The 13,061-nt window shown below is 31.9% G+C and overlaps 1 protein-coding gene across 9 annotated transcripts in view; it reads right to left on the reverse strand.

Annotated features, from left to right (window-relative positions):
* The window catches only part of RALGAPA1 (Ral GTPase activating protein catalytic subunit alpha 1), a 283,623-nt gene that overhangs the window by 153,038 nt on the left and 117,524 nt on the right, over positions 1 to 13,061 (reverse strand). For 4 of the 9 annotated variants that reach the window (XM_070428039.1, XM_070428057.1, XM_070428048.1 and 1 more), the window contains exons 17-18: positions 12,916 to 13,056; positions 1,132 to 2,673 (exon numbers count right to left, since the gene is read on the reverse strand). In XM_070428039.1, the coding sequence (XP_070284140.1) occupies positions 1,132 to 2,673; positions 12,916 to 13,056 (1,683 nt within the window). The remainder of the gene's footprint in view (positions 1 to 1,131; positions 2,674 to 12,915; positions 13,057 to 13,061) is intronic. The other 5 variants (XM_070428094.1, XM_070428103.1, XM_070428075.1 and 2 more) reach the window with 3 other exon arrangements.

Here is a 13,061-nt window from a genome sequence, read left to right on the forward strand (position 1 = left end):
TGGGAATTTAAATTACAGAAAATAAGATATTTCACTATTATGCCATTTAAAAGTTGATTTCTCTTCAATTAAAAGAAAATCAGCACTTGTTATATTCCTAATTAACTACAAAGCATTTCAGGTTAAGAAAATACACTGATCAGGAGCTAATTGTGAAATACCATTATCTTTATAGTAATGGCCAGGCTTTGCTAAGCTGTCAAATACTGCCCTCAAGTGGCATTAATGGCTCAATGCAAGTTGCATTCATTGTTAATCATGCTAACAAAACCATGTTAAACAAATAAAATCAAAACCTACCTTACTGCTGAAAGCTAATTCTCTATATATGTAAAGTTATTATAAATTTGAATCAAGACAAAATAGTTATCACAATCTCGCTTTTTTAAATCTGTCCATAGAGGTTCCATATTTAAATCATGATTGGTTATCATGAAACCTTTATGCACATCTAAAATCTCAGAAAAGAGAAAGTAACAATAAGTGTTTCAAGGACATAATTTGCATTCTATACAAATGAATGCAAAACTAAATAGTCTATAGCTTGTTTGGAAATCATTTAAATAAGAAATAACTATATACACTTTTAGATTTAAGAAATAATTTCCTTTTTAATTATAGTTAACTAAAAATGTTGGTGCTGATTATAGGACCTTGATTTCCATTATGTTACAAATGTCAAAGTAACATTCTACCAAGAAAAAAATATAAGCAGTAAAAATAAACTCAATGATATAGCTAGTGCCCTTTTAAATATAAACTATAGGGGTGAAAGTATTCTAGCTCCTCAGAAAACTTAATTTCAAGGCTCATGTAGTAAACACTCAGAAAAAAAATATTTTATTTAGATAACCTTTGAAAGGTTATTGAAATTTTCCTATATCTTCCTTTTTCTTATCTTGTTCAGCAGCAAAGAGGTTTAACTAAATGCCTTATAAGGGAAATTAGTAATTTAAATAAACATTTTATGCTGGGAAAAATATAGCTGGGAAAAGGCGCATGCATAACCAAACAGAGAGAAAGCAGTGACCATCCCAAAGCTTTTTGATTGCTTATAGCTTGCTTCAGTTGCATTAAGCCAAACTGGTGCTGTCTTTCTCCTTTTGCGCTCTGCACATTGTTAGTGCTCACCTGCAGCTTTCCTTCCAAAATAGCCCATTACATGACTGTACAGATCCCTCAGTGGAGCCTCTGGTGGCATTCTGTTCTGCCTCTGTGGGGAAACATTTGCCTTCGGCTTTGAAAGAGCATGTACAACAGTTTTATAAACGCCACCCAGGGAGCCCTGCGGTAGTCCTGTATCATGACTTGATGATCTAAGAGTACTACGACTACCTAGCTGATTACTTGCAATTCCTTCCTTTTGTAATATGGTGGGAATTTCTGTAGCCTCCTTAATTGTTTTACTACTTACTGATGTTGTACCAATTGTATCTAGAGGTCTGTACACACCAGGTTTTACTAGCTCAGAAACACTATTTGAGCCGGTATGGGGGGGGTTACTGGTGTTGCTATTGCTACTACTACTGAAGCCACCGAGCTTTCGCAGTCTCATCTTCCATGGGGCCTCTTTGTTTTCCATAGGATTATAAAACTGAACTGACTCAGTAGATGGTCTAAAAGTAACATGAACACTAGTTCGTTTTTTAGTAGCAATTTTCATGATTTTGGCTCTATGAGTTACTGTTTCAGATAAGCTCCTTTTGGTTGGAGAAAGCTTGCTAGTGTTTGTAACATGAGGCATTCTACGGTTAACAGGTGCTTTTAGTGTGGTTTTCTTGGCATGCATAACATGAGGGACAGTTTTGTTTTCATTAATTTGCATATCCATAACCTTTTCAACTAGTGTTATATCTACACAAGCATCTAATTCTGTGGCTGCTTGTCGATATAGATATTTTCTCTTTTCTTTATCACAAGGGATACCTGAACTAGGTTCCGATGACTGTTTATCACTGTTTAGTTGCTTAGATTTTTCAGAAGTCTTTGTTCTCATAAAACTATCTAATTGGTTAGATGAAATATTATTCATGAAGACAGATGAGTTTTGTTCTTTTTGAAACTGTATGTTTACAGGAGTCCCAACAAAAGAGGAGATATTTTCTAATTTATTTTCTTGATCTAAGTATTCTAATTTATCTAAGGATGACCTTTCATCCCTATTTACTGCAATAATCACTTCCTGAGAAGCTGCATCTTTACCTAACTCATTTTTACTGTGATTTTCCTGGTTTTCCTTAAAATATTCTTTCAGGGAGGAAAGAAGATCGTCATCTCCTTCAAGGTCAATGTACTGGATTTGTTCAAAAGCTGAATCTGCGAGTTCTACTGGATCTATTAAGTGACAAAGGTGGTCATATATGCTATCACCAACTTCCAGAGAAGACTCTCTACTATGAGTATCAGTGACGTGGCTTTCAGTGGATCTAGTTATTGAAGAAGCCTCTGTGGAACTCTGCAAGCTTGGCGCATGACGGGACGAACTGTCAATGACAGGAACTGCACCTTTGGCTCGTTCAACAGTGAATGGTTCCAAGATGTCAGAAGTGCTGCTACTTCGAGGCAGTGGCTGTTCCTCATTCAATGCACCAAAAACTTCATTCCCAGTGTCTTCACTTTGTGAAAAATGTCTGACTCTAGTTGGGCGGGGAAGTATTTGAGTATCATCAATATCTGTAAAAAAGAAATATTACATAGAGTAGAATGATATGAATATGAAAAATAAGTATTACTTTCGACCATACCCTAGTCATATGCTTCAAAATAAAAAAAATTCTGAGATTTTTGTAAGCTCAATGAAAGAAAATTTATTAAAAGTACAAATCCGTTTTTAAATAATGATGGGCACAAGCCAATACAGCAGTGTCAATGAATTAGAAAACTACCAGAATATATTTTAAAATGTTAACATGCATAGAAAGAGACAGTAAGGTGATGAAACATTTGGAAGTGCAGTTAAAGATAGAGCTGTGCCAATAAATCAAGCAATTCAAACTGCTGTTCAGTTTTTCCTACTTAAGTTCCAAGCAGAAAAACTAGATCTTAACATAGAAAGCTGATCTAAATATACCATTGTAAAGTCTTATAGGGCCTCATAAATTCCCGTTTTCTTCCTTATCAGGCAAGAGTCATCATCTTTTTTGCAAATCTAGCCTATCTGTTTGATCATATATTACAAATGAAAATCTCCACCCTCCTCCTAAACTTCTCTTTGTCAGGAAACTATCTGTTCTATTAAGTATTTTATTTAATTTTATTATAGCATCAACATCTATTCATCCCTATCAAATAAAATCAAAACATTGTTTTTAAAAAAACTAATTGTATTTTTAAATTTCTGACTAAAACACCATTTAATCCACTAGGAAGAAACCTCCTCTGCCTATCACTAGCCCTTTCCATTAAACAACCATCAAACCTTAAAAACTATCTGTTTTCTTACATCTTTTTAAAAATCACAGATTTTTTAATAAAAGTGGACATTACAGACTGTCTACTTTAACTCTCTCACTGAGGAAATCGAGGATTAAAGAAGTGAAGCCACTTTCTCAAATTTATAATCATAGTTTGAGAAGCAGGCTTAATGTTCCATGTTATTACATTGTTTTTGCTGCCTGAATTGCTAAGTATATGGTAAAGGCTCAAAAATATTTATGAAATCAGAAATAACAAAATGAAATACTATTTAACTGTACAGATATATACAAATTAGAAATATTAGAAGTAAAATACATCTTTGAATTTACCATGGCCTTTACATTACCTAGAAATAACTAAAATATTTTTTTTCAGAAGCCAGCAAAATACAATGAAAAAAAAAGGACGAAGTCAAAAAGTCAGATGTTGCTACTCTTTAGGTTTGTAACACAAAGGTAATAAGCAACAGGACAGTAACTGAACATCAAAACGAGAATTCAGATGCAGAGTAAGATAGATCTTGTCCAAGATCACATAGTAATTTATTGATGGTGCTGTCTAGAATTAGGCTTTCTTACTTAGACTGAGACCAGTTTTCTCATTTTTAAAATGGAGAGAGCAATTCAAAATATTTTCAGGATTCATGCTATGGATGAAAGGAGACTAGTCTTGCTGCTACTTCATTCACATCATCCTCTTTGTATGATGTCCAAAAGGAGCCACCTTATACCAAATTCAGGTCAAGAGAAATTTGTATTATGCCAAGATTCCACTATATTCCTGAAAATATACATTTATACTCCCTACATAGGTCAAATTTTACAAAGTTAAATTTCTTTTATTATTAAGTTGAGAATATAATACTAAAATGATGCTGGCTTTCTTCTTCATTACCCCCACCCCTAGAAATTCTTCTAAATGAGAAGTAAAACATCTAAGAATCTTCACGTTTATGCATATATACTTATTATTTATTATTGCAGCAGATAACTAATGCATATTTGTGCATCTGGATGGATGTAAATATTTTGGTTATATCTCTCATAATGATCATAAGAATCTCTGTGCAGAGGACAGAGATTATGTTCAACATGCATAAATATTCTTTTTTTTCTTGCACAAAATATTCTTTCCACAAAATATTCTCATAGGACTCAGCAAAGTTTATGGCAAATACTATATAACTTTTCTACAAAAATTCTTAAGAATTACGTAGTTGAAAATTTATCAGCTCCAAATTCAAAATCAAGATCATAGCCTTATTAAAATCTAATGTTATGAGACTAGCAAATAAATGAACTTCAGAAAAAAAGCAGTTTTAATTTTTAGTTTCTTTTATTGATATCTCATTCTAAAGAAGCTAGTAAAAATTACTATAAAGTTCTGATTTTAGAAATTTCTTCCCAAACCCAGTTTCCCCCTTGCATGTTAGAAAATTTAACCATTTATTTTAGCCTAAGTTTTTTCCTAAGCTTTTGTAACCACATATGAATATCCAAAACTTTTATGCAAGTTTGAGAGCTTTTTAAAAAAATATTTTTCTATCAATAATACAGTGTTAAACAATTTAAATTTAAACAAAAAACTTTATGAAAGTTTTAAGCTTTAAATACAGTTCTTACAGCAGCATATGACAATACTAATTGTATAAAATCAAAGAAAATAATTGCTAACAGGAAGCCAATGTCAGCACTTGCATAATTGACTCTAATAAGCCTTAAATTGAAAGAAACACAGTAAAACCTTGATATAATGAACTATTCTGGCGAGGGGTTGTCTGTTAAAGCTGAAGTCCGTTATATAAAAGTAGGTTTTCCGAATGCATATGTTAAAAATTTGACAAATTAATGAGTTTAACTTTTTTACTTATGTAGACACATTAATGTAATTAACACTTGGAGTGCGGGAAACGAGTTAAGTCGGCTCGCGTGAATTGCGCGTACTCCGCAGGAGCCGTCTTAACTCGGTTCATATAGATTTGCGGTGGAGTGCGGGAAACGTGTAAACTCGGGCCGATTGTAACTGCGTATTACCAAATATTTGTTTGTTTGCCGTTCACAAAGATACCTACCTGCGTATGCGAACCGTTTCATACCCATTGGGGTAATGGGTATCATAAAAATCCCTGATTTTGCGCGGGAAACCTAAATAATTGCCCGCGCCATCTTATATTTTGGCGGGAAATTCACCCGACATATATTCACCAAAATATAAGATGGCGCGGGCAATTATTTAGGTTTCCCGCGCAAAATCAGGGATTTTTATGATACCTATTACCCCAATGGGTATGAAACGGTTCGCATACGCAGGTAGGTATCTTTGTGAACGGCAAACAAACAAATATTTGGTAATACGCAGTTACAATCGGCCCGAGTTTACACGTTTCCCGCACTCCACCGCAAATCTATATGAACCGAGTTAAGACGGCTCCTGCGGAGTACGCGCAATTCACGCGAGCCGACTTAACTCGTTTCCCGCACTCCAAGTGATAAGTATGTATGAAAGTTTAATTTCACAGAAAACTGTTCTATATGTATTACAGTAATTTTAAATTCATACTGAATAGGTCTAATAAATGTATGCATTCAACCAGTCACCACGAGTAAACAAATGCACACAGCTGGGGTGTGGCTTAGCGCATGTCGGAACATAAGCCAGCACGCCATAAACTGCTATAGAAAGTCATGCCACGCGCCAACAGAACCAATTTCTGGGTGTGATTCGGTGTGGTCATGTGCTAATCATTCAAACACTGTTTACAAGTAGTGACTCTTGTATTTAAATATGTAAACTATAGTTGTAGATATATAATATTTATGTTGGCAAAGTTACAGTGTTTTTTCCAACATATGGCCTAGTCACTATGATTTGTTAGAAATAACAGTGAACAACAAAAAAAAACCTTGTTGATTTAATTATAAGCAAATCTTCATTAAAAGCATTTTAAGATTAACAAGGTGTTAATTTTACATATGGACTGTTAAGTTTTGTCCATTAAATCTGAAGTCTGTGAAATTGAAGTCCACAAAATCAAGGGTTTACTGAATAATTAAACTTTAAGGAGAAAAGGCCAAATAATAGCTAAACCATATATAGTCTTTCCTACACTGTACGCATTGTTCTAAGAATCTTATATATACTAACTCATTTGATTCTCATAACAACTCTGTGAGGTAGGTGTTATTATCTCCATTTTATAGACAAAAAAGCTATTTAAGTGATTTACTTTAGGTTACACAGAGAGTGGAAAGTTGAGATTAGAAGGCAAATATTAGTGCATGTCTTTATACTCTTGAATAATATTTATATATTTATGAAATAATTCATTAATTTTTTTAAGTTGGAAAAATTATATTATTAAAGCAGCACAGTGAGTTATCTCCATAAAGATAAAAATCATAGAAGTCAAAACTTAGTCAAATACAATATTTTTAAATTGTACAGAAGAAAACGATTGACAGTTTGTATTAGATTGCTGAAAATAATGGTGGCATCAGGTTAAAATAAAAATGGCCTTCACAATATTCTAATTATACTGCTTATATTTTACCTTAAAAAGTAACAGCCTCTAAATTAAATTAATTTAACCTAAAGTGTTAGTAAGCACTAAATGAGCAAAATATGAAAAAAGTTTTTTTAATAAACTAAAAAATACTAATACTTTTGAACACTGAGAAAATGGTTCCTACAAAATATTGGAAATGTCAGTTTTATCTCTGGATAGCCTTAAAATGTTTAGCATTCAAGTTTTCTGAATTAAAAAGTAATTTTTTTTACAATATCCTGCTTCAGAAAAAAACAACCTTTGCTATTTCAAAAGATAAGCTGTAAATTAAAGCATAATGTGTAAAATAAATAATTCCTTACACTATAATTTTTTATTAACATAATAATATCCCCATTGCTTAAAATAGCTCATCACAGAGTAGGAGCTCAATAAAATTTTTAATAATTTCTAAAACAAGGTACAGAATCAAGTGCCAAAATCCCTTTTACCAAAGTTAATTTCTATTATCAGTCAATCATAATAGCTATCGGTAATAATACATATTTTTATAGCTCCTAAATTCATTAATATCATTTACATTATACCGAAATTGATGCCACTCTGAAGCTCAATATTGTTTTCTGGAACTGCCTAAAGGAAATGACAATGTCCTTTATGTAATTTTTGCCTATTTGGGTAATAATGGTAATGTACCTTCAAGGTAACCAAAAACTATAGAGCATTCTGTTTATAATTTTACTAACAGAGGCTAGTAAAAAATTCTACATCTTTTTAAGACTAGATGTTCAGTTTGTAGGTAATTCAAAGCAGTTAACTACATCACTGAAATCATGAAATGACTAAAAAACAACAAACCACATTTAATTAATTTTCATTTTAGACCACTAAAACTTAAACCACTAAACTATCTTTTGTTCTTTTATCCTTCTAATAATTTTTTCCTTGACTCTTAAATTTTGGAAACAGGCAAATAACCACTGATCACCTTTTATGATAAGAAAAGTATATTGTTTAATTTGTTCATAAACATGTTATATAATGTCATGTTTAAGTTAGCTTCAGATTTTTCCTTGAGATGTACTTAAAAAAAAATCAGCACAAAAGTTTTCAGCAAAAAATTTCTAACTTAGAATTATGCTTAAACCAGCAGATTATAGGCAGTAAAGCTGTGAAATATTACTACCACATATTGATGATAAGAAGAAAGTTCTTTGTTGTATAAAGAAGGGCCTACTTGTTTGATTAGAGATGAAAAATTCTCTTCCTGATCAGGCAGAATTTAGGAACAGGATGGGGTGTGAGAGATACCATCTTGTTTCTCCTAATACTCAGAAAATAGAAACAAAAAGATAAAAATATTTTGCTCTACAGAGCTCAATTCAAATAATGAAGCATTGTTAATAGCATTAGCAGTCTATATTATATGGCCTAGACAGACTAGACTCTGGGGTTAATAGCAACAAATATGGCAAACAAATTAGCATCTTTGATAACTTATTGAAAGAAAGTAGGTCTGAAAACTATTTCAGGGTGAGAAACCCACAGTGCTTGATTAGAAAGTAATAATAGTTGCAAAAGTATAAACAAAGTCAGTTGTACACAACATGCTTATGTTCTTTTACATCCCTTCTTTCATTAAAGTATTATTTTTTATAGTAAAAGCTAATTTGAATAATTATTGAGATTTCGAACTTCTCTCTAATCTGTTTATCAGGAAAATTAAAGACCGTTAGGCTGGGTTAACAAACGTGTAGAAGTAGAAATTAGTACAGAGGAAGAACAGGGAGTGTGCTTGCCAAAACACCAGTTTAATTTACAGAACTTTAAAAATGATGTCGGATGCTTGTGCAATGTCCAACATATAATATCAAAACCTCAGGCAGGAGCCTGGAAAAAAATACTTTTCAGCATCAGATGTTAAGAATTAAGGTCATTGACACAGTGCCAATGCCCTTGAACCAGTCTCCAGAGCTCAAGAAACTCTTCAAGGATATTCAGCTACTTAACTAAGTTTAGCCTGTAGAAAGCTATAACAAACACATAGCATCACACTGACAGTGAAGGCAGAATGGACATCTTAACCAATATTTGGAGGAAAAGAAGAGGAGAAAAAAAGGTTGGACAAAATAAGGTATTTTGAAAACTGGTGGTTGGTTTTTTAAATCTTAGTGTGTTAAAAAAAGAAGGGAATTAAAAGGAGTTTCTTTTTACCCCCATAAGAATCCAAGAATATCAGGTAAATATTGTTCTGAAAAATTCTACCTCTAACCAAAAGCCAGAGTGATTATCTATGAGTAGTTTTGCTGTTTTTTTGTTTTGTTTTGTTTTGTTTTTCGGTGTGTGTGTGTGTGTGTGTGTGTGTGTGAAGTTGTTATAGACATCTCAACTCTCTATCTTAGATGACAAGCCCAGGATTTGAGTTCAATTATATATGCTCTCATAAGATACAGAATTGTGAAAAACATTTTTTTTTATGTACTAGGTCACTTTCCTTATTATTTTTCTCTGTACATTAAACTATTTTAAAGTAAAATTTATTCAAACCTTGGAAGAAAATAGTTTAGTTGAGGATCTAAGACTGTGATTTCCTTTAAATTTAGCACTGTTAATACAACTTCATTTTCTTCTCTCTCTCTCTCTCTCTCTCTCTCTCTCTCTCTTCTTCTCTCTCTCTCTCTCTCTCTCTCTCTCTCTCTCTCCCTCCCTCCCCCACCCCCTCAATATACCTAATACCTGAAGAAGCAAACTCTAAGCTTCAATTTGCCTCCAAGAACCACAGGAGCAATAAAAAAATCCAGTAATTCCAATTTCTACTGTGTAAGCTTATGTTAGAATAATCCTGTCCAATTTTCATAAAGCTAATATTTAAAATTATGACATTGGTTCGATATCTTCCAAATTTGCTCCCTCTGAAAACTTAGTGTTATAGGACGAAAATATGTGTACCTGGAAAAATTTTCCATGATTAAATAAGTTTGAGAAATATCAAATTAAACAATTTCTTAACAGGACTTCTGGGGGCCTTTAATGTATTGATGTACACTATAAATCTTTAACCGTTTTTATGCCTATTAACATCTCCTTGAAAAGGTTTTCAATTTACACATCAGTTTCGAAAATGCTGGATTCATTCACAAGTCAGTTCTCAGGAAAGGAGAGTTTTTGCTGCTACTTTTTGTTCCTTGCTTCTTTTAAGTCCTAAGAGAAAAATGATTTTTACTCAAAGTCTAGTTATGGTTTTATACTTTATATATATATATATATATATATATATATATATAAAAAAATGGAGGAAATTTTTTTTCAAGTTATCAATAAAAAAACACTGGTTTGGAGGATTATGTATATTATTCCCTTTACTGTCCCATATAATCCATATTTCCTAAAATTAACATTATTTTCATAATCAGATATAAAATTTATTTTTAGTAAATAGTGTCTCACTATTATATAAATCTTTAAAACTACCATAGAAGGAATTTTATCCCAAAAGGGGGAAATGAAAACAACAATTAAAGCATCCATTTAGAAAATTCCTTTCAAACATTCTACATAAAACAGCCCCCCATCAAATTATTAAAAGGTAATTTTCCTGAATTATGTTTTGACAGCAAAGCAAGAATTCTGAAACAGGAATTGATCCTGGTGAAGAAACAACTTTAGAATATTTTAAAGGAAACAACCTCATCTTTATTTGAGCGTTTTAATATTTTAGCACTTAGCATGCATATTTTCCAAAATATTACTTAAGTTGCAGACAATAGATTTTGTAAAGCCCTTAAGACTCTGAAAAAAATAAGTCTTCCTGACAGTTTTAAGATGGTTGTAGAATATTTAATCCAAGCAAACATTTAAGAATTAATGGTCAAACCTCATTTTATTTTTCTAAGATGGTAGTAGAATATTTAATCCAAGCAAACATTTAAGAATGGTCAAACCTCATTTTATTTTTCTAAACACATCAAAAGTGGTTTGCATTAAATGCTTTAACTGTATTTAAACAAAGCTTGAAGCAAAAAATATATCTAAGAGAAGTTTACAACAAATTGGGAGTATCTTTTATTTGTATCTAATTTAGTTAAAAGAACAGAAACATTATTTTATTTGCCATTAGGATAAATATTATAATCTGATATAAGCAACCAAAACCAGGGCTGCTTATATAATAAGGTATAGTGCTTCCATGGAGCACTGAAAAGAAAAAATATCCTAATTCTTTATTTGGAGGTAAGTATCAAATGTAACAAAAATATGTGTTATTAAAATTCATAGTATTCCATTTATTTATTTCCAATTTTACTACTTTTTGTACTAATAGCTTAATTAATTCAGGTAGCCTAATTTTATTGGGATAAAATACATTCATTTGTCATCAAATACTTATTGAGCATCCAGATTTAGATCTAAGGTCAAATTTTCTATTTTATTATTGTCATCAATAAAACTGCACAACTGTATCATAAAATTCATTATTTCTAATTAATTATATTTTGGGTTCAAAAATAATATTGAATACCTCTCAAAAATATCATAAAGAATATATTAAAGTAACCTTCCCAATCAAGATATCCTGAAATACAAAAATATTACATCTGATAATTGACTTTTATTTTCTCATTTTAGAAAAAGCCAATACAAAAATTTTTTTTAAGTGAATACTAAGTTTTTTCATTGACAGTATTTCCAAAGAATACCAAACACAAGAATGTCTGTGTGTCTACATGTTATCTAACTCTTGGTTTTGAGAGAAACCTCTGATCTTAACAGTTTTAGAGATGGTGGAAGGGACTTCACCTGAAATCTTAATAAAAATGCACCTTCCCTCACATAAGCCTAGTCATTAGGAACTGAAAGGGAGATAGGTTGTTTTAAAAAAACAAACCGAAACAAAATCAGCAACCTCACCATAAGTGGCAATGTACTCCTAAGAAGAGAGATAGGAAATACCAAGAATGTACAGGTAACTTTCTTTGAGCTAGCACATTTTGCATAGTAACTACATTCAACACAGGTTTGCTTCTTTCTAAAAGACAAGACATTATATGATTTTATTCATTGAAAACTTATTTTTAAAAGAAAAAACTTATCTATGGTGATAAAAATTAAAGTGGTTGTGTGTGGGGGTATGCATGTGCATGTGCTAGTACATCGGAAAGGTACTGATTTAGTGTTACTAAGAAATTATAGGGGGAATGGAAACTTTCAATATTTTGTTTCTGGTGATGGTTAACAGACGTGTGTACAATTCTCAAAACTCATTAATCTGAACCTGGATCTATACATTTTATTATATATTAATTAAACCTTATTAAAGAGACCATACCAGTAACTGGGGATCAAGAACATGAGGTAGAATTGAAAAGTTGAGCGGGTTTTAAGGCTCCTTAGAAATTGAGGCTTCACAGAATGGTTTCTTTGTTTGGTTTTAAAATGAGTGAGTTCTTAGAATTCAATATATTATTATAAGCTAATATAAATACAAAGATTTATTATAAAACAACTTTTAGATTATGTACTTTTCTTGATATTAACTCGCCTTGCTTACTTCCATTACTATAGATGACAGAGACTGCATTATTCAAGATATACCAAAGTGTTAGTGAAAACAATGGAAAATTAAAAGTCAAGGCTCTGACTATCTTCCAAGTCATCTTTTGTGAAACATTATAATGACATAAATATATACTATTACATCTTTTAACCATCTAAAAAGAAAAAAATCAAAACATGAACAGAAAAAAATTGGCCATTTACAACCAAAAATACTAGACATTGGCACAGCACTAAACTTAGCACTTCCAGAATGAACTGCAAGGATAGCATTAGAGTTCAAATAACTCAAAATGTTGATTTCTCAACCACTTTCCCAGTTTCCCACACCTCCCCCAAAGAAATTAACTTTGAAGAGTTTATTTGATTAAGCAAAATTTGAAAGCAGAAGGATTAAAAAGTGAAAAAGGTGGTGCAGAAATTAGCAGAGGTGGCACTACCTGAAAGCTCATCAGAAAGGGGAGTGAGAACAATATCAGGCAAGAAGGGTTTGGAAGTATGGATCAGAACAGGAGCACTTTTAGCACTGCGTATATAGGCCGATGGCAGAGCACATTCACCAATGGATCGGCTTCTCATGGCTTTA

Source organism: Myotis yumanensis, unplaced genomic scaffold, assembly GCF_028538775.1.
Source record: "Myotis yumanensis isolate MYYU_CA2020_CCGP unplaced genomic scaffold, mMyoYum1.0.hap1 SCAF_1, whole genome shotgun sequence".
NCBI classification, from domain to species: domain Eukaryota; kingdom Metazoa; phylum Chordata; class Mammalia; order Chiroptera; family Vespertilionidae; genus Myotis; species Myotis yumanensis.